We start from the raw sequence: 27,733 nt of genomic DNA on the forward strand, positions 1-27,733 counted from the left end.
ACACATGTGTACACACACATAACGATCAATTTTGTGGAGCGGGGTATAAGCTGATTTCATATGTGGTATACAGAAATCGATATACCGTCACCGTAACTGATTTGTTCCTTTACCAAAAAATCCTGCTAGGTGACCTTGAATTCCAAGTGTCCCACTTCTAAGGGTAACATCCTTCCCAAGCAATGCTGGGTGCTTGCCTGCTAGTGTTTAATATATCCACTTAAAGTTAGGCTCAACCCTTATGTGATCCAGTCATTTCATATATGTACTTATGTAATTATGAGGATAAATGGATATTAACTGAAAAATATTGTAGCGCAAAACATGGTAGCAATAATTTAAATTAATTTTCTTCTTTGATTTTAATTTAAATGCATCAAAGATTTTGATTGAAATTTCTCGATCTCATTCAAACTTGTTTTACTTCTATAATAATCACTACCAAATCTCGCAGGGTTTAAATCTTCCAGTTGGCTCAGGTGTATGAGGTGGGACATTGCATCATTGAACTCGCCCAAGCTTTGTTTGCCTCAACTGCCAACCGTTGACATTCCATTTGTAGACCAATGTCATCATGTTTCATACTCATTGGTGGCAGGTGGAGAAAATAAGTTATTCAAGGTTCATATTTGTACACCTATGGTGATATCCTGTGGCTGAAAGGCAAGAAAAGGGAAGTGAATAGCAATTTTTTGTGAACTAATTTATTGCTTTTTACTTAGACTTTGCATGACTTCTAATAAACCTTGGCTTGTATCCAGGTTCTCTCTTCTCCTCCCAATTGAAGGCTGGAACAAAATGTCAGCCATGGATGCATGCACAGTAAACTCTCAATTATCCCAACAGGGTGATGGGGATGATGGGGTTAGACTTCATGAATACTTGGAAATCACGTATAACCCAAACTTTGACTTTTATTTCTACTAATGTTCATAATATTCGTAAATCAAGCAATATGTTATTATTTGTGCACAATGTCTGCTATTTTTGGGTTGCTTCAAGATCTCATGGAGAGATTTCTTCACTCACTTGCAAATATTTTTAGAGATGATGATGTCATTGTGCTCATGTTCCCACTGCTCCATTTACTTGAGCCAACCGTCTGTGGAGCCCGACTGTGGCTCTTGCAATCCAATCCCCTCCCTTTGCCTCTGCTTCCAGTGCCTTCCTTTGCTTCCACTCCTCCCTTCCTCTCCCATCTCTATCTCACTGCTCGTGGCGTCAACATGCCAGAGTGCAATGAAATCTTTGCTCCCCTTGGGCAGCACCATGCAAGGCTGTGACACTAAATGTACTTTTGTGGTATGAAAAATATATTTAAAGATTGTTGATGACTTTGTCTTACTTTACAAGTGGTTATCCATTGAAGAAATTTTCTAAAATTAATGAGTAATTTTTTTTGCCGCTCATCATCGTTTTCAATATTAGAGCAGACGCCCGAGTAAACATTAAGCATTCCATATCAGCAAGTAAAGAAAATATTAGGTTGTATGAAGAGAATTGTAATGGAAATAACAGGACTTGTGTATCGTTGCATTAAAATATGATAATCCTGGTGTTTTTGTGTGCAATTTTATGTTTTCTCAAGATCGTGGGAAACATGGAAGGTGGGTGAAACTCAAGCATGGATAATCTTCAACAAATAACCCATGCATGGACAATTGGAGTTTACTGTATGCAAATCCAAATTGCTTATTCTACTGACAATGAGTTTAAGATTAGCTTAATAATTCCTCGATTGTTATTTTTAATAACATAATTTATTGCATATCAAAGTAGTTGACATTTTCAATAATGTAGTTTAGGTATCAATAACCTATAGTTATTTCCTCCTGAAAGTAAAATGTACAAATTTGTTCACTTAATAAAATTATTTTTCGGAATCATCTCAAAGTAACTTATCAATGGGTGGAGTTGCATGTTAGCAGTTAAATTGAAACTAATCAAGTGACTGTGATAGTTCCTGAATAGTTTCCAACTTTTATATCCCTCTTTACCTTCCCAATTTAACTGTCCCATCATAGAGTGTAGCAGTACCTAATAAGATTTAGAATTTTCTGCCCTTAGTTATTATTAACATATCGTCATTATTTTTATCGCCTTCAGTCTCCAGTTTATGATAATACGTATCATCTTTCTTTTATTCCCGGAATGCAGGACATGAGATGGAGCAAAAGTGTAAACGTAAGTGTGATTGTAAGTGTGAAATAAGTGTGTGTGACTTAAGTGTTGGCTTTACTCAAGTGTGGCAAGGCATTGCAATCGAGGTCACTCCTGAAAACTCAGATCTCCTTCCATCCTCTCCATCCTTAAATTTATTGCCCTGCTTCCCCTTGCTTGTTTGTGCTCAACTAACTTTTGGTCTTGTGGAATGAAGTTCTCTAGTTATTCATTTTTACATTGTGTCTTGGTATTCAGCTTCACTTATTGAACATTTTTAATATGCGTAGTGAATCCAGGCACTCAAGTATATTTTCACTATGGGATTTTTTGGAAATTCCCACCATTTTATTTCATTATGTTGTGGCTGAAGTGAGGAGTTAGTGAAGCATCTTCGAATAAAATGCATGTTTGGAAAGATAGGCTTTTGAATAATCATACCACTTGAAAAAAATAGTTCTAGCAAAATTTAGGCAGTCGAAATCACATGATTCCAGTCAGTCTTGATGTAATGCTCTGAATAGTAATTTTGTTTTTGTGATAAAGAATTCATTGAACTGTATCAAGTTTCACTTGCAAATTAACTTAACTGCTTGTGTGTTGACTTAAAAGAGATGCGATTTCCCCATTAATGTAGATGAAGTTAACTCTCGATAACTTGTTTTGAAGGACCCTGAGGTTTTTAATCTAAGGACCAGTTCCTGCTAATCAGGTAAGGCCTTCTTGTGAAATCATGGAGTTTAAGTCCTGTTATTGGCGTAATCTGTAGATGCGAATGATGCTTGCTGTGTACTTTTTAAAATGCATTTCTTCCAATAATTTTGGATAGTTCAATGTAAAAACAATATTGTTCACTTGTTTTGCCTCCTAGAAGAATGTGTGAAAGACTTTGTTGATTACCACTCAAGAATTAATGATGACCATCATTACAAACGTGTACATTTAGCTTGTAAATTATGATGATAAAAAATAGTCTCATGTCGATGCTTCTCGCAATTAAAATTTATGAAAAAGTTGACGCCGTATGATTGCAATGAAGACAACAAAATATACAGCCATTACGAAGCCTCAAACTCTGGTCCCCCGGGAGGTAGTCATAAACGCAACCACTACCCCACCTGACCCATCTGCAGGATGGTGCGATATCATGGAGCTCTAACCGGTTTGTGAAAAGTACCACATGAAAATTAATTAATTACAGCCAAACTAAGGCCCATTCAATGGAACCACTACTAGTTCAGGGATGTGTTCACCATTTCGAAGGCCATAAAAAATACGGCATTGAAAAAGGCGGAGCAAGTTTCGTGGTCTCCCCTTGTTAGTGTTGAAAGGGTCAAATGTGTCAATTTTCCGTTACGAGTAGGGCGAGGAGGAGGCAGCTGATCAAAATGCGGAAAAGTAAGGGACCCTTAGTTTTTCAATTCCATCCAATTTCAAAATTTCATGAGAATTGGTGACGGAACCCATTTGGTGCTTAAACAATTACAGATGTTGCAGATATTTCCACTATGTTTGCAGGATGTCAATAAAGAAGCCCTTGTTAATTTCTTGACCTGAAGATATGAGGAAAGGCATGAAGTATCTGAGTTTTCCTATACCTAGTTCTATACTGAAGACAGTATTACAAAAAAGCTAACTAGTTAACCATACCGGCTAAGCTTTTCTACAATTATCTTCCAGTAGATATAGTCCATGGCTGACTGAAAAGTTAAATTTTCCCCAAATGCTAGGGTTTATCTGGAAATGCAAATTTTTGTGAAGACTGTGATGGTGTGTTAATATGTATGTTTGTTCAAGATGTTTAAAGTACCTAAGTTCTTTCTGTAATTAGTTAGTGCAATTAAATCTTCCATATCGATAAGATGAGACAGTAGTAAAATATTATGATATAAAATCTCTGGATGTTATGTCGAGTCTTCTTCACAGAAAGTGATAGTCTGCTTATACTTATGACATCAATGAAGTCTTTTGCATACAAGCTGTTCTTCTCAGAACATTTCATAATGTAAATAAAATACTGCATAAGCCAAGTTACTCTGCTCCATGTTGCTGAAGCAGACACTCACACAGTTGCTGGGAGTGCTAATATCTTCTCAATCTCTCTCAATTGCATAATGAATTATATAATAAATAACCTAATTTTGGAGTTGCTGTCTGCTACATCAGCCATGTTTTATGTAAGTTAATGGGCATTGTGACTGTTAGGTCAAAACTTAAATTTTGATTGTGGAATTATATTTGCTCTTACTCACTTCAAACATTAAGCCAGAGTATCACAACATATAATTGATACACATACTATGAAGTGTGGTTTTCTCTGTATTCCATTGAATGCCTACATATTTGCATCTGTAGCCAATGGAAAAATCTTGTGGGCAAAAGAATCCATGTACAAGGGTCATTCAATAAGTTTTTAAAGGTATAAAAACATATAATATTGGGTCAATTTTTCTATATTTTTCACTACAGTCTTCTTTCGGCCGTACAAAATGTTAAGCATTTTCCAAGCATTTTTAGCAGCCCAAAAAGGCAAATTTCAGGATCTCCTTAAAATAGGCATTGGTTTGGGCGATGACCTCTTCCTTAAACGTAAATTTTTGTCAGCAAAGCCATTTCTTCAAGTTTTGAAATTATATAAAGTCACCGGTGACCAAATCTGGTGAATGCGGTGAATTGTGTAATTATTAAAACTTTGATTCTGTAACTTTGGTTATTGACTCTTAACAAATGTGCAACCGTGCATTGTCTTGTTGAAGGAAGAAATTTTTCTGGTTTAAATGAGGGTGCTTTTCTTGATTGGTACCATCGACCAGTCCATTAACAATGCATACAACTCTCCTGTTATAGTTTTCCCCTTTTCCAAGTAATCGATGTCGACATTTCTGCATACATTCTAGAACATCGTTTCCACGTCTTCCCCGGCCCATTTCAACATAATCGCCTGCTTTGGAGCCCGTTCATCTTCAAAATTCCATAGTTCATCTGTGATTTTGTTTCTGTAGTGTAGTGATTAGTCCATATTTGAATTGATGCGCAAAAGTGCCAAAACAGCCAGCCACACGATTGTGGTTATTCTCCAATGTGAGAAAACGCGGCCGCAATCTTACCGACATTTTTTCACACCCAAATTTATGTGCAAAATTAAAGAAAGTATGCCTTGCGATGTGTCTGTGGCCTTACCTGCATCGTGCACTTTAATTTGTCTAGCTCTTAAAACCATATCGTGGATCTTGTCAATCATTTTGGGGGGTACACTTCCACAGAGCGCCTGGAACAGTGTTCATTTTATGGATGTATGGCAATGTTTTAACTCATTTACCCAATTTTAAATAGTTTCAAACACAGGAGCAGATCTTCCATAAGCTTCATTCAAGTTAGCTTTGATGTCTTTCGGCATTAACCCTTTCAAAAACAAGTGTTTGATCACTGCAAAAAGCTCAATTTTATCCATTGATATAAACAGATGAAAGTTGGTCACTACAATCGGTAACAACAATGAAACTGTGCGATTAATACAGCTGAAACTTTAACAGCAGACTAGTCATGAGTGCTACTTTCTTGTCAACATTAATTGTTGATACTAAGAGAGCAATTTCTTGGAGATTCTAAGGACTTCTTGAATGACCCTCGTATATAAATTAGTTCAAATTGAAAAGGTGAAAAGAATTAAAGTGGATTATAAAGTTTACAGGAAGTGAAAAAGGTGATGGAATTGAGAGATTTGAAACTTTGTAATGCAATGAATTATTCAATTTTTAGCCAAGAAGTGATAGTTTGCTGTTGTATTACACCTGTTTCTATGACCTCTGATTGAAACATATGTAGATTCAACTTAGAAATAATCTGTTGTGTGATTAGCAATTACTAATTTAAGTGTGAAATAGTTTGCCGTCTTGCTAATACCCTTATTTTAGTGATTTCTGTTTTAAAAATGAACTTGGCTTGGAAATAGATCCATTTTGTGTTTAGCAATATCTATTTGAGGTGTAAAATTGGGAATCATCTATTTGAGCAAAAACAAGATGTAGAATGCTGAGGGAAGGAAAGGAAGCTGAAATGATTCTTAGATAAGTTTGGTGGTTATTTAAAAAAAAAGTCATTATTCTCTTCCAATGCTGCAGATAGGAATGTCTCAGAAAGGTTGATCAAATTTCCTTTTCTCAATTAATATATTTTACAGCATTTACATTAATAGCATCTTGAAGTGCTCTCTTTTACCATTGTTCATTTGTTTTTTATCAATATGTATGATGAAAAAATTGTTGAGAGTCAGGATCTCAGAAATCAGAAGATGCTTGCATGCATAGAATAGATGTCAGAGGTAGATATGTATTCTAAGCTAATGTATGGCTGAATTGGCTCCTCTTATGCCCTCCATATCTGCAGGGTTATCCCACTAATCAGATGGCTGGGCCACAAGTTGAAATCGACCATAACTATGGCCTCGAGACATACGTATGGCTTCGAGCGATTCTACTTTAAGCGAAAGGCCATAAGTTGGTTGGTAGCTATGTCCTAAAGGCCGTAATACTATGGCCTGCCTAGGAGGCCGTCATAACACGGGCCGTACGAAATAACATTGTTCACCTTAGGAGTTATAAAAGAAATTTACAAAGTGTCATCGATTATATGGCGATTCTTTCAAGAAATATATGAATATTGCGGGGGAGCACATACGGATTCAATGAGAATTGGCCAGAAAGAAAGACGTGGATTTCATCTGGAAAGGAAGATATGGGATACATGTAATCCGTTCGCATATGATGATGATATTTTCATTAAATATTTCCGCGTCTCATAAGAAATTGTTACTTACTTTGTAAGTAGATATAGTGGATGAACTAAAAGTTTGCTTGTAGTTAAAAAGTTAGAAATACTTTTTAAATGGATGCTCTGTTGAAGTGAACAGAGGAATGGGCTTTCTGTGCTACATTTGCTAGCAGATTTCGTACTTATTTGTTTCGAAAAGCTGTAGGTAACTTGATATATCTGTTATGAATGTTCTATATGTTAAGATTCTTGTGTGCATTACGAGGGAGGATATCAAAGAAACATAGGGCAAGACATTTTTTTTTGGCAGTAAGGCAATCTTCAGTAAGTCAATGCGTAAAGAACAAATGCCGTCCACAAATCAAGGAAAGGATGATAGTCTTATATTGATGTTATAATTTTATACAATTACCTAAACATAAGCCTCTGGAATATAAGCAATAAAATTAATGAAACTTAAAGTTTCAATTTCATCTTTAGTTTTGTGCATTGGCTGGATTTCTAAGGCTTTTGGGGGCAAATGATTGCAGCCATGAGACTAAAGTTACACCATTGGAAGGAGAGGCAGGGGGTTAGAATTACAAGAGGATGTCATGTGCTAACTCTATCTGTTGCACGTACAATTCACGAATATTGTAGTACTGTACGGTACAAACCGTGTACAAATTTCCTCTGCTTCTTCTCGTCCGTGATTTGCGTTCTTCACTTTTTTCAAAGCTCTCCAGCGTCTGCTACCAGATCAGTGTTTAAACAAAATCCAAATTTATCCTTTCTTAAGAGTCCATTTCGGTTGAGGACCATATAATTAATTTTTTATCCACGTTGGAACAGACTTCCTTCTCAAAAAATGACTGGTGTTTAAAAGAAGTGAACCCAACTTATAGCACCAAATATAATTCTCATACTAGCCTACAGAAAGGGCATGAAGACTTTTTGCCGTGCCGTATGATATGGCCCCTCGAGAGTGGAATCGGTAGAGGCCGTAATTTCAGGTCAGGCCATACGAAACTTACGGCCGGCCGTACTAATGGCCCTACTAATAGTGCTGCAAGTCCTTCATAAGAGTTTACATCTTATATTTCAGATAATGGAATACTGGATCACTCTAAAATCATTTATCTTTTGATCCTTGGGTATGTCTGCATTTTAATTTTTTACTAATGTTGCAAGGTGCCTAACATTTAATCAATATTCTTACCTAAAACATAATAAGAACTAATGAATCAATTATTGTCTGTAGTTGATAAATATATGCCATTGTAATGAACTATATAATGGTGCACATTCTCTCCCGAAGTTCAATGTATTCTTCTAACCAACTGAATGGAATTTATGGAAAGTTTAATTGCTTGGTAAGGAAAGGTCATATGAAGCATTTACAGTGAAATCAATTAGAAATTATAATGCATAATAGAATCAGTGTTAAATGTTTTTGAAATGGTCTAACAATCCGTATATTGTTAACTCAGTTCCAAGGAGGCAGTGGAGCTCACACCTAGAGTGATCGCAACTCTCATGTGCTATTAGTTTCCCTCCCTTTTCATCCCAATTTATAACTTGGCATTAGCCAATAATATAATATTCATGTGCTTAACTGTAATATGCTGATGACATAAATGCCAATAATATAAACAATATTAAAGGAATTTCTGTAGAAATAAAATCTCCATGAGAAAAGCAATTGATTTTAGTGTGGATTGAATCAAATCCAAATTGTTTCATCTCCTGTAACTCATCAATGCAAAGTTAATGTAGATGTTACCTTATGAATGTAATTCAAGTACTTGTCATCTCTTCATTGCCTGTGCCTATACTTCTAGGCTTTGGTACATGATCCCTTGAAACTTGGTGACTGCAGATTTTTCCTGTATGTTCAATGTTTTTTCACCTTATATAATCTTCCTGGCAATTAATACCCTTTATAAAGTACATATCTTTCTCTCCGTCTACCATGAAGCTTTATTTTACTCCCCTGTGAACATACCCTTGGAGGGTAAATCTTTAATGGCTTATTTGCTGGCCTAGGAGTTCATGTTGGTTATGTTTCATTTAAAATCTCATCCAAGCCTTTTCTCTGTGTTACTTCTCTTTACTGCAACCTTCCTCTCCAAATTTTCAGCTCTAGTGTGCATTTGGCCAAAATTTTCTAGGTCTCTTTGTATGTTGAGCCAAAGTTCTTGAATAATCCAAATATGTGTTCTGTTGCTTGAATTGTAGTGTTTATTACTTGTACAGAATATAGTAGAATAAAAGTAGAGTCCACCCTTGCCATGGCCAAGCACAGCTGGATTGAGGTATTGTTTCTCTGGAGGGGGATGGCTCACCACTTTCACTCATGGCACCTTGGTGCTATGCAGTACCTCTGCGCAATATGCGTTTGCTCAGGGAACTGGTTTATTGATATCCTCAAATTATCTTTAAACATGTGTCTGCTTAGACAAGTAGCTTTTAGACATTCTCCAATTATCTTTAAACATTGTTTATTGAGCTGGTGAAAGAGAAACTTGCATGTGGGAGCGACGCCTTATTTCCATCCATCACCATCTTTTCAATTTTTCCCAGAGGTATCCTTAATTTACCCGTGTCCAAATAAGAGAAAACAAGTCAGTCTCTTGTTAAATACCGAGGACCTAGAAGCTCAGGTTTCATTGAGAAAATTGCCCATGGTGAGTGTCAAACACTGTTCAGACTAGTACCTATATCTCCTCCAAAAATTGATTAAAATGAGGTCTACATAGATTTCGTATTAGTTTTGCATGCTATGCATTTTATGGTGCTGAATGATGCACTTTGCTATGGCATAAAGGTAATGTGAAAATATGGACAATCTACAGGAGATCTACCCATTACATGGCAGAATGAGTGGGTGACTTTTGATAGTGGCTGGCTACATTTTTAGAGTTATTCCAAGTGTCTGGTTTCATTTGTTTTTTTTCAATAGAAATCAATTACAAAAAGAACCATAATCACTTAAGTCATCTCACTTCTATCATGACTACTTAATATTTTTGGTAAAAATCATCTTGGAAATAATCTTATCTAAGTCAACTGAAATTTGCAAATCAAAATTTTATATTTAAATGTTTAAATTTTTTCCATGGGTGTAATGAAATGAACAAATGCTCAAAGTTAATTTATTATTTTTTTGATAAATATGTACATATAAAGAATAGAATAAGGTCTTTATAGAGGAAGGAAGAATTTGGCCTGGGAGAAGAATCAAGAAAGTAGAAGTAATGGCCAATAGTGACACTATACATAATTGAAAGAGGGAATGGGGCAGTGTAGTGGACTGGCAACTTTTAGTGACTGAATGTTTGCTTGAGTGATGGTGGGATGGTATTTGGGCCAGCTGGATGTTGGTCACAGAATGTTTGCGAGGGCCAGAGGAAGTGGTCAGAGGGGAAGCAGTGAGGGGAAGTGGCTGCGATGACATAAAGGCAAGTTGCCTTGTTGTTGAAATGCTAAGGTGGACGGACCCACTTCAAGGGTGGTCTGGGTCTGCTTATTATGGGATTTCAGAGTGGATGCATATTTGGTGATTGCAAATGGAAGGGGAGCCGATCGAAAAGAGGGTGAGCAGTTGATAGGGAGGGGAGTTGGGTGGATAGCATTGATGGAGCCCAATTCAAAGACAGCAGACTGGTAGAGAAACACTGGCTTGGGCTGATGCATGATGGGAAACTAGCAAACCATTGCCAATGCAGACTTACATCCCATGAAATGTCTTCTTTGAGCTCCTCTCCATACTATTTCCTTGAGAACTCTTTGACCAACAGCTGCTTGGAGTACAATATTGCCTTGGATCTAGTGCATCGAGAAAACATCAATTTACTGTGAGTCATCAGTCCACTATGCTTTCTTTTTCCCTCTACCCCTTTTACTCTCAGAATTGGCCATTACATCTGTTCCTGTGAATGTGTCCAGGAATAAAATTCAATATTGTTGGTGCTAAAATTTGGTTGTACCCTTTAAAAAAAAACTCTTGTGCTTGAGCATTGCAAGGAGTGTAATTTATACATAACAGTACATCTTAGTTTTCCAATTGGATGGCTGAGTAAGCATTGTAAGCATATTTTGATATTCTTTGAAATGTACTCCAAATCTCTAGATGATTACTGTAGCACACCATTCTCACATAGGAGTGTGAAAGAGAAGTATCCTTTCAAATGGCTGTCACAGACATGTCCCAGATGTAGCATATCATGCGTCATTATTATGTTGTTTCCTTTCCCCATCCTGACTTACTGTTAGTTTTCAAGTAGTGATGAAGCTCAATCCCTGCTAAATCCATAAAAATATTTTCTCTAGTTGATAGATGTGTGGAATTTTTATTATGTGTGTGGAATTTTTATTATAATGTATGTAAAGTATAATTACCAAATGAAGTAATTGGTGGGAGCATATTGGAAGAAACATTCATTCATATGGGCCCTAAGCTTCACACAAAAATGATGCAATGTGACCAAATGTGAGTAGATGCAAATAAAATTGGAGCGAAGTATCCGTTTGCATCCTCAAAAACAAAAGGATACTCCTATGGCCTTCCTGTGGTGGGTATCTCCTTATAGCTCATAGGCAAATGAGCATTGTATTCTTTAGTTACATGGGTAGTCAGGAGCATGTTCTGAGGGTAGAGTTGTTGGCTGGATGGCCTGAGATAACTTTGACTTCAGGGCTAGGTTGTTGAAGGTGCTGATGGATGGGGTATCAAAGAAAACAATAACCAGGTGTTTTACTTCCCCATCTGATTTCTCGAGATAAAAGTCAATGTCCTTAATGCATGCATCATGTGCCTATTTTCTTTACTTAAGCTGCAATGAATCAACACCAATTGTTTGATCAATACCAACAATCACAAGATTTCATGTGTTTTGCTGTACTTGCGAATAGAGTATCATTTGTGTATTTACTATGCAGGAAATAGACCCCTTGGCTTGCAATGTACATCCCCACTCCATCATGGAACTTCTGAATAGAGATGAAAAATTAGTGTTTCTCTGAATTTTCGTATTTTTTGATTTGCAATTTTTTCTCATTGTTTTCTCTAAGAACTTGGTTTGTTGTGACTTTGTTTTATTCCAGCTGTTTTTGTTATGAGTTGACTTTTTAAGGAATCTTATTTATTTAATATTCCTTTTTAATCCAATTCTCCTGTATACTGTTGCAATACAGCAAGTGATGGATGCTGATGCAGTAGTAGGGTGTAAATAGTTGCTACCCTTGACTCTCATATTACTTTATACTTTGCCTTTAAGTGTCTACCCTAATGGCCATTCCTTTTTCATCATGATGTGCCTTCTTGTTCATGTTGTATGGAATACAAATGTGTGGTTTATTGAATCAAGGGCAGCAAGTTCACTATTACTTTCTTTTCGTAAATCTCTATATTTGTTTCTGCCTTTTACATGATTGGGTACTGAAGGTTTTATGAATACTCTCAGAATTTGTTTAGTCGGGAGATTTTTGAATTGTTAGGAATTTGGCAAAATGAAATATTCAGCGAGTAGATGGAAATTCTTTATACTGCCTGCTATTTCACCAAAGCATGCCGTTTTTCATTAAATATTAGTCTTTTACTTCTAAATACTGCATAGGTAGTGGTGTGGGAGATACAAGAAATATTCGGTTTTTTCTAATCCCAGAGTTAAGCATTTTTAATTTGCATACAAGCATGATGTCAACCAAAAATGATTTTCTTTATAGAAATAATGTCTGACTTTTTGGTAAACTATATTTGTAAATGAAGTTATGAAAAAATTTTATTTTATATCTTGGAGTGGTATTTGGGCACTTTTTATTAGTAATCATTCTTGAAATATTTTGTCAATTTTACAGGAGGATTTTCTTCCAAACCCTATCACAGTATTTCCTGGGCAGGAGTATGTTGATACTTCCTTCTTTGGTGCATTTTTAATGGGATCTGTATTTCCTGAAGACTCACGACAGGTTGCGGCATGTTACCTTGCTGACAAGAAGAGAGCCATGAGCAAGGACAATTTGACTGATAATGTGAGATTGATCCTGGAGTACTCAAGGGTACGAATCAATACTTTTCTTTAATTTCTATTATAATTCAGTAATATGATTAACTACATATCATTTAATATCTTATCAGTTGATGATAGTAGTAATGACAATATTGTATTGCCAATGAAAACTTTGTGTGCCATCATTTTCTTGTATTACAACCAAATTTTCTTTGCAATTTAACTATTGAATTTAGATCCTTATGCACAAAGTTTTCCATGAGATGGCTGCTAATGCACCTTCACGAATGATGACCCTGGTTTTTGTGCGTAACATGCTGCATTTGAACCAAAGGAGAGTGCAGCTTCAATCCGCACCCCAAGATTATGCTGGAGATGGCTTCATGCTGAATCTTTTTTCAGTGTTTCAACAACTTTGTGTTAAGGTAATCAATACATAGCAAACTGTAGGCTCTTAGAAATTGTGTTGACATTTGGAAATTAGTGGTTCGTACCTTTTTAACCAATGATGGGGATATTTAATTTACAGATCAATCTGGATAAAGTTGACAGGTATTACCTATACCATAAAGACAAGATGGTTGACATCAATAATGAAACTAGATTAAAATTTTCAGTAGCTGAAGCCGATCAGTGGGCACGAGAACACTGTAAGTCAAATTATATGTTTTATGTTCTTATTTTTAATCCTTCATTAACTTATGAGGAAATTGTATTCAATAAACCTCAAAATTTTCTCCATTGTTACTCTCACCTTATAATAATAATAATATCTTTATTTGCCCAACGATCTAGTACATTAGTAATGGACAAGGTGTAAGGCACGTCAGTAATACATGTAAATACAGATATAAGTCAATCAGGAATAATTACCTGTTAACATATTTATTTAAAGAGTTAAAATGCATCGTCAAAGTATTCATCAACTGAATAATACATTTTAGACAGAAGTAGTTTTTTCAACTTGGCTTTATACAAATTAGAATTATTCACATTTTTAATATCTGTCGGTAATTTGTTAAAAAGTTTGATGCCCATTTCTTTGGGCCCCATTTTAGCAACTCTGGTGCGTACAAAATTGTGATGACTATCACTTTGTGACCTAGTGTAATGACTATGTACAGTGGCGGAAAAAATTAACGCAAAGCTCGTTGGCATCTGAGAGCGGCCAGTTCAGGAACTACTTGTCTTCCAAAATTTTGCCCTCCTAATGCTTTCATACAACCGGGAGTTTTAAAAGCAATATATCCCAGTTGCCGCGAAAATAATCATGCCCGTCGCATTATGACTAGGCGCTAAAGATCCAGCTACGAATTCTTCGCAATATTCTCCGAAGTATGCTTCGCCCTCGACTCACCTAGAATGGAGTTTACTCTCGTCGGGACATCAGTGGGCAAACCCGACGTATTGGGCATTGAGACTGCCTAAGAACCTAATCGTTCCGGTAGTGTAGTGGGTAAAGTATCATGCTACGAATCATAGGTTCCACGGATCAAGTCCCAGTGACGGATGAATTGATGCTGCACACACACACACTTTAAAGATTTTTCTGATCTTAAAACTTCGCAATGCCTATCACAAGGTCCATATGATGTTGCACGGCTATTGAATTCTTACGCGCTTATTTATTTGTTGAAATTCAACTACTACATTGCATAACCATTGGGGCAGTTGACTGTGGAGTGACTTTTGACTACCATTTCCGCGTCGTCCAACTCAAGGCCCCTAACCATTAGCTGCATGAGCGATGTGTGTACTCCTTCCACATTTCAAGGAAAATTCCTCGGAAGTTCTGCAGGGCTGAGCGAAGGCAGAACATCGAGCCGCCCAAACTCAGTAGTTCTCAATCGGGAAATTTTGGGCGTCTGCGTATGTATTAAATCAGAAACATTGAGCAAATGATTAAGTTAACATAGGTTAGACTTACCCTTAAATTTTACAACAAAATGAGCATTACGCATACATTTTAAAATATTTCATCATTATCATAGAACTAATGTTATTTCGAATTCATGGAAACATTGGACTGTTCGCGTTTTCCGCTGTTTATTTAGTCCCTACTTTGAACTTTTCATTACTTTTAGCTCTCAACATCGGTTTTGGAATAGAATACATCTCACAATCAATTATTCTAGGTAATTTCGCGTCAGAAATGCGGTTGTTAGACATTTATGTTAATTTGCATACTAATTTTTAAAATTCCTTAATCCGATATCGATTTTTGTCGCTCTAAGTTCAAAAGACTTATTAGCAAAAATGTAGCAAATAAAAAAGGAGTTGCTCATTAGCTTCATCTATCAATGGAGAAATTTTATTCTTGTAATTACATGAATTACCATTTATTGAGACATCTTCATTTTCTGGCCGAATTTCCAATATTCCTTATTCAATGAAGAGGAGCGATAGAGTTTTTTCACCATACCGTGAATTATAGTTTGTGGTCGAATTTTACAATTGTCTTAGCAAAAAATGTATTTCCAGTTAGCCACCTAATGCTTACAAAAAATTTACTTCATATACAGAACACATTTTCTTTTCACGTACTTACGAAGGATTTACTCCCATGATTGTTGCATAATTAAAATGTGCATCAAAGATGGACTTCTGAAGCAGTCTACTTATCAAGATAAAAGTAAATGAGTTTAATTGTGGACATTAAATACTTTGCGGAAAACGAGTCGGACAAAAAAACGGAGTATACAGGTAAATGACTGCATGATACAGCATGGGTGTTACAGAGAAGAGGAGAATTATGCTGGAATTGATAAAGAAAGCTAGCATCGAAGATCGGAATTGAACAAAAGAAACATTCGCTAGAATTAGGAGACATAAATTCGAGAATCATTTGGTTGAATATGCCTGAACGAGAAATTCACGAGGAAAAATATATCAGTCCATGATATGAATCAACTTGTAGCTAGGAAAAAGTTAATAATAATTCGATTACCAGGGAAAAAAATCATTCTCTTCTTTTTACTAAAAAATATAGTCGAATTCCATTAAGTTCCTTTCCACCCATTCACATTTCCGTAACCTTTCCAGTTTCCTAAATAACTTTCAATAAGTAAAAATCATAATACATTTCTGGTTCTCATTTTAAGGGTTTATAGAATTGAAAAACATTTAACGCGTAGTTCTGATAGATCTATTTTAACAAAGATCTGATTTTTAATTAATTTTGTTAATCAAATATGCGTTCGTATGGATCAACTTTGTGATTAAAAATCAAGTTTTAAAGAAATTATGAAGTTCAAATAATGTATTTACACCTCTCATTTCCCTATAAAAGAAATCGTTTATGGACCAAATTAATCAATTTCTTCGGATAACAACACGAAAGAAATGATTGAACCTTAAAATGGCCATCACATATGCCGTTACCAAAATCAATTCGGCTTGGCATTTCTCTTCAATTGCTGTTACCTAAGTTGTTCCAATATAATCCTCGGGAAACTATTATTGAGCATAGAATATTGAGCAAAGCATTGCAATACTGAACTAAAAACAGACAAATGATTTCTCGGAAGTGGCTCAAAAAAGTGCTTTCATTCTGCTGTGAGGAACTCTATAGGAGTTTTATCTTGAAGGGGAGAAGAAGAGTAGGCCGTGACACATCGCTCATGCAGCTAATGGTTAGGGGCCTTGAGTTGGACGACGCGGAAATGGTAGTCAAAAGTCACTCCACAGTCAACTGCCCCAATGGTTATGCAATGTAGTAGTTGAATTTCAACAAATAAATAAGCGCGTAAGAATTCAATAGCCGTGCAACATCATATGGACCTTGTGATAGGCATTGCGAAGTTTTAAGATCAGAAAAATCTTTAAAGTGTGTGTGTGTGCAGCATCAATTCATCCGTCACTGGGACTTGATCCGTGGAACCTATGATTCGTAGCATGATACTTTACCCACTACACTACCGGAACGATTAGGTTCTTAGGCAGTCTCAATGCCCAATACGTCGGGTTTGCCCACTGATGTCCCGACGAGAGTAAACTCCATTCTAGGTGAGTCGAGGGCGAAGCATACTTCGGAGAATATTGCGAAGAATTCGTAGCTGGATCTTTAGCGCCTAGTCATAATGCGACGGGCATGATTATTTTCGCGGCAACTGGGATATATTGCTTTTAAAACTCCCGGTTGTATGAAAGCATTAGGAGGGCAAAATTTTGGAAGACAAGTAGTTCCTGAACTGGCCGCTCTCAGATGCCAACGAGCTTTGCGTTAATTTTTTCCGCCACTGTACAATGTTATTCAAAGTGAAATTTTTAAGGTTATTCTTTACATGCATATCGGTTAACAACATATATACACACGGAATACGTAGTACAAGCAATTCTTTAAATATTGGTCTACTGGGAGACCTATAGCCTTTATGAGCAATTATTCTCATGGCCCGTTTTTGTAGACAAAATATTTTAATGGATTTATAAGTTGATCCCCAGAAAATTACACTGTAAGTAACATGTGAATAAAAGTCACTGTAATATAGGTTTAGCAAAGTTTTCCTTTCCACTGTGGAACTGAGCTGTCTCAGCAAGTAACATGTGGAACTAAGTTTGCTGCTGATGTATACAATGTGGTCTGCCCAGGACATTTTGTAATCCAGATGTATTCCTAAGAATTTACAGTTATCCACTTGATCAATAGCTTTACACACTGATGTTTTCAGATGGTGGGCCACTAGTCTTTAAGTGCATTAAATTGCTTTTGTTAGGATTAATAATTAAAAAGTTATGCTATGACCAGTTACTGATCTCATTTGAAACTAACTGAGCTTGGTCAATCAATGATTGTTCCGAATTGGATGACACTATCACTGTTGTGTCGTCAGCATATAAAACTGGTGTATTATCGTGATTACAAGATAAGGATGATGAAAGGTCATTTACATATAATAAAAATAACAGTGGACCAAGAGTTGATCCTTGTGGAACACCCACTGTTGAATGGCGAGCAGTTGAAGTATATTTGACTCCATCAAATTTTATGGCCACCACCTGAGATCTATTGTGTAGATATGATTTTATCCATTGATGCGAAATACCCCAAATGCCCAATCTATAAAGTTTAATTAATATCTGGTCATGATTTACAAGATCAAATGCTTTAGTAAAATCATAGAATAAAGCCATAGTTTCATTTCTCTTATCAATGGATACCAGTATTTTATCAATTGCATGAGTAATAGCAGTAACTGTGGATTTTCCTTTTGTTAAACCCATGTTGATTGCTAGAAAGTAGGTTATGTTTATCTAAAAATGATACAAATCTTGAGTAGACTATTTTTTCAAAAATTTTGGAAAATGCGTTTTGCAGTGCAATTGGCCTATAGTTATTCAAATCATCAATATTACCTTTATTCTTATAAGAGGGTGCAATCTTAGACACTTTGAGCGAGTTTGGAAAAATTCCAAGTCTCAGAGATTCATTAACTAGATGAAGAAGTGGAGACTTAATCATATCATAGCTGAGGTATATTACATTACCAGGGATCTCATCAATACCAGAACTATAACTGTATTGGCATGAACGTGCTATTACTGACTTTAGCTCCATTTCATTGGAGGGCATCATAAAGATAGAAGGTGCCTTAAACGCTGCAGAAGTAGTGCCAGGACTTACAGCAGAGGTGTCAGGTAACAAATTAAAATGCTTATTAAAAGCATCAGCTGGATCATACGTACATTTTGACTTTTCACTAGAAGTGGATTGAAAGCTGGGTAAGACATAGTTTTTATCTTTATTTTTGGCACTATTTATAATTTTCCAAGCAGCTTTAGTTTTATTAGTAGCTTTAGATAAAGTTTCATCATTATATGTTCTTTTAGCTTTCGAGAGAAGAAGTCTATACTGTTTTTTCATGAGTTTGTAATGGTCTTTGCTTTTGGAACTACCAGACAATTTCGTTTCATAAGCCAGTTTTTTAAGGAGTGATGAGTAGAATTTTATATCATTTGTGATCCAGGACTTTTTTTGTCTGAAAGAATGTATTTTTCTCGTTTCTATAGGAAATGATACATTGAAATGGTGCAGATAAACTAAGTAAAAACTATGGAAACTCTCCTCAAAAGATTTAGCATTAAAGACGTCTGACCAGTCCTGGGAATTGAGAGGTAGTAGGAATTGTGACATATTCTGGTCAGAAAAGTTTCTTTTGATTTGGCACTTAGCTTCAGGATTTGCATTGTAGCTAAAGGTAGCGATTAAGGGAGGATGATCGGAGATATGCTCATCAGTTACCTGGGTGCTCACATCTTTGAGGTCAATGTTGGTTAGGATGTTGTCTATCACTGTTTGAGTGGAGTGAGTAACTCTAGTGGGAGTGAAGTTTGTTATTTTGATATCAAAAGCTGCAAGAATATCTAAGAAATCAGTTTTGTCTTTTGTATTGTGGAGTAAAAGTAGTTGAAATCAGCGGTTATTATAATTTTAGAGTACCTGTTAGATTTATGAATTTCTACAATTAATCGTTGAAATTTATCCAGTAACACCCGGAAATCAGTGGATGGAGATCGATACAGTGATACTACAATGAATTTACACTCGTCTTTCATAATTTAAACTTTTTATTTTTATGCAGTACTCAAAAATTTTATCAGTCGATCTTGGAAAATTCGTACATTTAAATGGTGAGTGGCAAAGTGATTCTTCCAGTAATATAATTACACCCCCGTTTTTATAGTTTATACGGCAGAAAACATCGACAGTGCGATACCCTGGGAGTTTTATTGAGCATATTTCTTCTTGGTTTAACCAGTGTTCACTTAAAAAAATCACATCTGGTGTATATTCACTCGCGAGCACTTCAAGCTCAAGCAGTTTATTGCGAATACACTGAATATTCAGATGTAGCACTTTTATCTGCGAGTCAACTATCCGGGAAGGGGATTCTTTGTTGCATTCCGAAAAAAATATCTGTCCACCACTACACCTTATGGCCACACGTCATTGTCAATTAGGACATTGCCGATATCGGGACTCACAGATACCCGAAATGAGGCATATTTATTATCCCGTATCTTAAGCTGTTCTATGTCAGAGTCCTTACTCGATGACCCAGGAACTACTTTTACGACAAAATCAGACACATCCTCAATTGTGGTCTCTGGAAGAAACCTCCACACATGAAGATGCGTCTGCCGTGGAACTGCCGACAGGGTACATACTGAAGGAGGTTTGTTGCCAATGGCCAGCGGGGTTTTCCTGCGACGTTTCGATTTCACTACTGTGAAACTATCACCGTTATCAGGAGTTTCCCTCGTTGGATCAGTCTTAACTAGATTGACATCTTTACTCACAGTGGAATCAATACTAACTGTTTTGGGGACAAAGGTCACATGTTTGGTAACATTCCTCGGTTTGGTAGTTGGCTGAGGATTTTTACTATAATCCACTCGAATCATCGATGAACTTTTTTGCACAGGATTTGCTGGAGGATGGACGGCAGGCACAGGTTTGACCGTAGAGAGTTCTTGAGCGCACACTACTTTGTTAGCGTACGTCGAACTGTTACTTGAGTCCACCTTGGATCGCAGTTCATTCTTTAATGATACTATTTCATTCTTTTGCAATTCAATTAATTCTACACAACAAGAAACATTGGATTGTAGTTTAAAAATTAATTTGAACATATCTTCCTGTCTTTTATGGATCTGGCTTAATGAGTCAAATGTCGTCAGCAAGTCACATGGCGGCGAAGTCACACATTTTTTGCAGCGATAAAGAAAATTTTCACTGTTAATCACTGAAGTAGCTAACGATTCAGAGACACCAACGCATCCTAAATGAAAGATATCATTACAGCCATATCCGCACAATAAAAATGTTTGGTTTTCGTCAATTACTTCGGAGCATAACGCACAAGCTTGTTCACTATGCACCACCTTGAAATACACCTTATGAAAATGAGTACAAGATGGTTATGAATGTGGAAACTAATATCATGGCCTCATCTTTTTTCTTGACTTCTCAGAGGTAGGTGTGCTAGTGTTGTAAGGCTCTTTTACCCTGGTGGCCTATACTTGAAACTTTGCTCATGTGTGTCAATGTGGAGGTGATTTCATGCAAACCCATTTGCCCATTTGGTGATTTTTCTCTGCTCATTTTACATGAGCTGGCAGTTGGCATTTTTCAGTGTTGGTGCTCCTGGGATAAGATTAGTTTGAATATTTTCCTCTGTTGTTTACTTTTTCTTTTTTTGCAAGTTTATTTCTGGAAAAAAATAAAACGTGTAAATCTACATGGCTACAATCATATTATTCTCAATTTCTCCGATACCAGTTGCCATAGAAATATGATTTTTTTGGTCATTTTAGAGGTAAATATTAATAATAATAATAATAATAATAATATTTATTTGCCCAAGGATACAATATGTCATGATAAAATCATTAAACAAGTATATAGGGCACGTCAAAATTAACAAATTAACATAAGAAAATGCTACATTTCAGATTGAAGATATTCTTTTATACTATAAAAACACTTCTCTATTAAGTAAGCAAAGACCCTCTTTTTAAAAACATCAATATTTTCTATACTTTTAATGTTTACAGGTAGGTTATTATACGATTTTGTACACATGTGCTCAGGCCCTCTAGATACCAGAGCTAGGTTCGATTGTTTGACATGAACGTCACAACATCTCCTTGTTTCATAGGAATGTATCTTATTATTCATAGTAAAACAACCTTTATACCTTTTTACATATATGACACTCTGATATATATATACGCAAGGTACAGTGAGTAATTTAAGGCTTTTAAAAAAAGGGCGACAATGAGCTCGATACTTTAGTTTGCACATACTTCTCACAAATTTCTTTTGTATAACAAACACATCATGAAGTTGGGGCGAAGATCCCCATATTATAATTCCATATGAAATTCTTGAGTAGAATAGTCCATAGTAAAGGGTTTTCAGAACATACTGGCTTACACTATGCTTTAATACTGATATAAGATAAAACACTGTATTCAGTTTTTTACATAGGTGCTCTATATGTGCATCCCACTTCATATTTCTATCCACATAAATTCCTAGAAACTTTACACATTCCATATCATTAAGATAATTATTTTTACATTGCAGTAGATCATTGTCCTTTGGGCTGTGCCCAGCAGAAAACAATATCACTTGGGTTTTATCATCATTAAGCCCCAGTTCATTGACATCACACCAAGTTTGCATGCATTTTATTATACATTGACTGGAATCAATTAACGCGGTCAGATTTTTTCTTTTTGACAAGATGGTCACATCATCTGCATATAATACACACTTATTATCTTGGGTTACAATTTTATTAGGTAGGTCATTGATGAATATTAGAAAGAGAAGAGGACCCAATACTGACCCCTGTGGTACACCCTTTTTGACTTCTAATGTGGAGGAGAAATAGACCGTCCCATCCTTCCTGTATGCTACTTTCTGTTTTCTTCCATGAAGATATGTCTTAAGCCAATTTAGAGGAATGCCCCTAATACCTATTGATTCACATTTTTTTAGCAATTTGTCATGATCCACAGCATCAAAGGCTCGGCTCATGTCAAAAAATATCCCCATTACCTTATTTTTACTATTTATTTCCTGTGTAATATTATCAATTGCATTAAATAGAGCCAATTCTGTCGATTTTCCCTGCTGAAAGCCATATTGATGGAGTGATATTATGTTTTGCTTATCAAGATAGTCAATGAGCCTTTTACAGAATACATACTCAAATAATTTACCAAATTGTGGCACTATAGATACTGGCCTGTAGTTTTGCAGATTATTTCTATTGTCTTTGTTCTTATACACTGGGACCACCTTAGATACCTTCAAGGAATCAGGATATACACCTTCTGACAAGGACTGGTTGACTAACGAGAGTAAGGGTCTTCGTATGAGGGACTCACAGTCTTTAATTACTTTTCCCGTTATTCCCTCAATGTCAGCAGACTTTTTCTTTCCTATCTTGGCTATATAGAGAGACAACTCTCTTTCTGAGCAAGGCTTAAGATACAATGAGCTACTTATTTTATGGTTTTCGAGAGTAGCTCCACTTTGGGTGGTAATCACCCTCTTAGGAAGTTGCAAGAATGAGTGGTTTAGGGCATTGGAGATTTCAATGGGATTTGTAGTAATTTCCCCTTGTTCATTTGTAACTTGATCTGGCAGAACTGTTGGGTTGGCATTGACATTACTTTTTATGATGTCCCAGGCTACTTTGGAATAATTAGAGGCATTCCTAAACCTTTGGTCATTATACTCCCTTTTTGCTTTTCTTATAAATATCTTATATTCTTTCTTAAGTTGAGAGTACTTCTGTCGCAACCCATCATCATTTGAGTACCGTATTTGCAAAAATGTTTGTTTTAGAACTCTGGATAAGTTTTGAACTTCTTTTGTAACCCATTTTTTTGTGCTGACACTCCTGTGTTCCACGGACTGCAGCGGAAAAGCTAAGTTGAAGTAATACTTAAATCTACAAAGATATTCATCAAAGTTAACATTCAGAGGTCTTCCACCATATATGTCTTTCCAATCTTCTTGATTCAACAATACACAAAAATAATTCATATTATGCTCATTAAAGAACCTACATTGATTTAGGGTTTTTGATTGAGGATGCTCCTCATGTATATGAAAGATGGATACAATAGCTGAATGATCAGATATTGCTGGGTCAAATACTGAAGTATTAACATTAGATTCATTGTAATCAGTGAAAACGTTATCCAGTAGTGTCCCTGTGCCATTAGTAATCCTTGTTGGAGTATTTACCAGTGGTTTCATTTGATAGGACTGTAAAATTCGCAAAAATCTTCTTTTATCTTGTCCGTCCTTTAAAAGGTTACAGTTGAAGTCTCCTGCCAATATAATATTTGGTCTTGACAATTGACTTGTCAAGGTGTACAACAGATTATCTAAAATTTCTAGGAAACTATTAAAGCTACTAACAGGGGATCTATATACAGATAATACAATAAAATCATTACTTGCTACAGTGTACCTCACTGCTGCACATTCAAAAATAAGTTCAGCATTTAGATTATGCACCAAATGCGACATATTAGAAAAAACTAATGTACTTTTTACAAAAATAACAACACCTCCATTACGATGATCTTTCCGACAATAAAAGTCACCAATCACATAGCCTGGTATTGACATAATTATATCACTCATCCAATGTTCGCTTAAACATATAAATTCTGGTTTCTCTGCCTCTGCTAGTGCTTCAAGCTCTGCTATTTTGTTACTCAGGCACTGAATGTTTAAAACCAGTAATTTAAACCCTGAGTGTGTCTTTGGCTACCATATTTATTATAAATGAAATGGCATCGATGCATTTTTTACTATTGTTTACAATTTTTTTTTTTATAGGTTTTTTTCATGAAATCAGCCATATCATAATCAGCCAAATGTTATATTGCATAACCCAGATACATACTTCTCAGTATTGCATAAAATGAAATTTAGTGGCAACTCTAAATGAGTTTTTAAGGAATAATTTAATATTTACAACTCCCTGCTACATAGTGCTTTTTCTCATCCATTAGAAATAGATGTAACAACTGCTTTGTGAAACTTGCCAATGGCTAAATCGATGTATTGAAAACTTCATCTATGCCACACAGCCTGATTCAGTCAAACGTCATTTGGTACTAAAGTATGGAATTGAGAAAGTTTTCAATGTGTAGTAGAATCCTGATTTAACATTTTTCAGGGGGACAAAATTGAAAACACTAAATGCAGAAAAACACTAAATGGGGACCTGTCATTTTTTTAGGTTAAGGGTCTATAATGATTGGAATAGGATTCTTTGAATAAAAAATATAATTTGGACTAACTAATAGGTGCTTCATGCACCAAAAAATCACTGATTACATGTTCTCTTCCCAATGAAGGTTGGATAACACCGTATTTGACGGCATATAAGACGCACCCTTATTTAGAAGGCCACACACAAGGAAAAAAAGTGTCAATAGTCGGCGCGACAGCGCGGTACCACAATAACTTAAAATGTGTTCTCTTTTTGTTCTCACGTTTCGTAAAAGCCAAATAAACAATCATTGAATGCAATTACCTAACATATTTTTACTAAGGAAAATTAACAAACGGCAAGCTATTTTAAACATGGTATGTAAATTTCAATAATGAATAAATGAGTGAACGGCAAGCAATCAAACATAATACAAAAGAAAGCAGAAACAATAAAAAACACAGATTCAAGGAAAACGTTGCCTATCATGAAATATGGTGGTTTCCTATTATTTTTTTATTGCCTAAATCGAAAGATTATTACTCCTGGAGTACGAATTTCGCGCTTTTAGATTTTTAAATGACGATATCTATTTTTCGCGATTAAATGAAAAGTGAAAATTTTCAAGCGCACGAAAACGCGACGCTTAAGTATGAATGTCAGGAAGTCTCTCCACGTGACGTATTTCTGGTTCCCCCTCCTGCCCTGCGAGGTGACCTTGAGGCGAGGCTTAGCGCTGATACGACGCAGGCTGCTAGCGGCTAGCCTAGTACCCTGCTGGCTGGTAGCGCTTGGCTAAAATAAGGATTATTAATAACTAATCAAACGAGGAAAACTTTCCGACCTTAGCCAGTTTTAATAAGTGATTGTTAAGACATGTTTCCCTGAGCTCTGCGCCTCATGCATGCAATGGTAACCTCAGACAACGTATAACTCCTATCTTCTCGTATAGAAACTAGGTCCCTGTGACGTCACATGGAGTGGCATCGCATGGGCGCCAATCTGGCCCTTTTCAAATGAGGATAAAAATGGACCACTGCCATTCGTCTAACCCCGGTATTTCTAATACCAAATAATTTGTATATTAAGAATATACTAATGGTGGGTAACGAATCGCAATCAATGCCTTTCGTTTTCTTTGATGAAGGAAACCACCCTATTAGACTTTAACCACTTTCAAAACCATAAAAATCCTTTTCACTATCATCATCATCGAAAACGAGAATATCGTCATCACTACTGTTTCCGTCATCGCTAGTATCACCTTCGAATAATGCGTCGTCTTCTGTTCCGTCAAGAGCATAGCTAATTCCGCACTTCTTGAAAGACTTAACATTTCAGCCTTTACGTCCTCCCAAGATCTTTTTACCTACTCGCACACTTGTGAAATAGAGGGCCGCTTCATTCTACCTGAGGGTGTGAGGGCGTGATGTGCCTCTCCTATCCACATGAATTTGAGACTGAGCACTACATGTTAACTTCATTTCTAACAGATCGCAAGAAATTACAGAGATAAGGGACTCTTGGTGAAGGTTTACGGGCAATCTCTCGGGCGAAACTCTCGCTATGGCGAGTGCCAACACCAAAAGGGCCTCGTAGAAACGAATTTTTTTTTACATTCCTACTATAGGGTCAATTGATGGTGCATCGGGTATCTTTTGTAATGGCGGGAATCTCACAATAGGCCGTACTCGCTTTAATGAGGTTCCACTGCATTTAACCCTTTACCAGTGACGTGCAATTCCTGTTACACTAACAGTGATGTGCGGTCTGGAAGACCACAATAAATAAAAAATTCATAAAATTTTGCAACATCATTTTTATTGTTTTGTTTGATTTTTCTTTAAATGGATAACTATTCTCAAACTTATATTAAAATTTTTACATTCCCAATATGAACCAATTTGTCATTAAAAATGTTTATTTGAAGCAGGATCAAAAAACTGATGCCAAAAACACTTGAGTTATAATTATCATATTTATGTATCAATATTTTTCCAGATTTAAAAATAAGGCCTGAAATGTTAAAGTTAGAACGCCAAGTAGTAAGTAGCCATGAAATTTATCCCGCTTTTTCCTTTTCTTGATGCATTCTGCAGGCGATCAAAAATACAATTTTTCACAAAAGCACACACAGGCTTTTTGCATTGGAAAAATGAGAAAGAGGCTTTCAGTGTTTTTGTACGGTGGGAAAAGTCTACATATTGTCGGTATCTCAAACCTTTCAACTTCTTCAACCTTTTCCTACGGTAGATGGAGAATTTACGCAATTATTTATCCTACCTGTCTCGGAAGTCTTAGATTTGATATTCTCCTTTCCATATGGATGGAGTCGAGCGAGATCTCCGCCATTGATTTAATACAATTAAATTGTGTCATATCTCTCTTATCTTTCTCAGACAGCTGAAGCAAAAAAGAGGCGACAAAGGAAATATTTAATATTCTGAAAAATGCTGCCGCTAGCAACCTCCCGGATGTGTATCTACAGCACATTTTGTCTAAAGTATCGTCGCCACCTTTGGTTGCATTGTAAAATGCAAATGCCGCTGGTTTCCGTGACTCTATATCGTCACCTACCTTGTAGTGCATAATTGACACTAAGCAAACAGCCTTATATATTTTGGGGAGATTGGATATTACGGTCTTGTTCGCCGAGAATCCGTAAAATGAAGAGCCCATTACGTGTCCTTTGGATGGCACAAAATCATTAGCCTCTTTAATTTTTCTTTATCGTACCCACATATTCAATTGCAAAATTCTCTCATCAAGAATCTGAGACTAATAATCAAGAGGCTCAATATCCCTACGAAGTGATGTAATGTAATCCTTCAAACCAGGTTTATGAGTTACGGTGTTATGGAAGGGTGTACGAATTTTCCTCTTTGGCTCGTTTGTTGACCACTCATAGCGATTTCACCTGTAATATAAATTGTTCTTGCCTGGGGATATCTTTTACTACATCACTCATGTCATCATCTGTACTCCCGTCTTCACTATCAGTTGTATTTTTCCGCATTTATCGACAGATTTTCACACTATGTACTTCAGAAACTAAGGACTCGA

General features: G+C 36.1%; 1 protein-coding gene across 3 annotated transcripts in view; it reads left to right on the forward strand.

Annotated features, from left to right (window-relative positions):
* LOC124170624 (ubiquitin conjugation factor E4 B) overlaps nt 1-27,733 on the forward strand; it is a 302,332-nt gene that overhangs the window by 104,937 nt on the left and 169,662 nt on the right. For all 3 annotated transcript variants that reach the window (XR_006867521.1, XM_046549465.1, XM_046549466.1), the window contains exons 8-10: nt 12,769-12,969; nt 13,157-13,345; nt 13,450-13,570. Coding sequence is in view for 2 of the 3 variants with exons in the window: in XM_046549465.1 (XP_046405421.1) it covers nt 12,769-12,969; nt 13,157-13,345; nt 13,450-13,570 (511 nt within the window). In the remaining variant the exon portion in view is untranslated. The remainder of the gene's footprint in view (nt 1-12,768; nt 12,970-13,156; nt 13,346-13,449; nt 13,571-27,733) is intronic.

This window comes from Ischnura elegans, chromosome X (genome assembly GCF_921293095.1).
Source record: "Ischnura elegans chromosome X, ioIscEleg1.1, whole genome shotgun sequence".
Classification (NCBI taxonomy): Eukaryota; Metazoa; Arthropoda; class Insecta; order Odonata; family Coenagrionidae; genus Ischnura; species Ischnura elegans.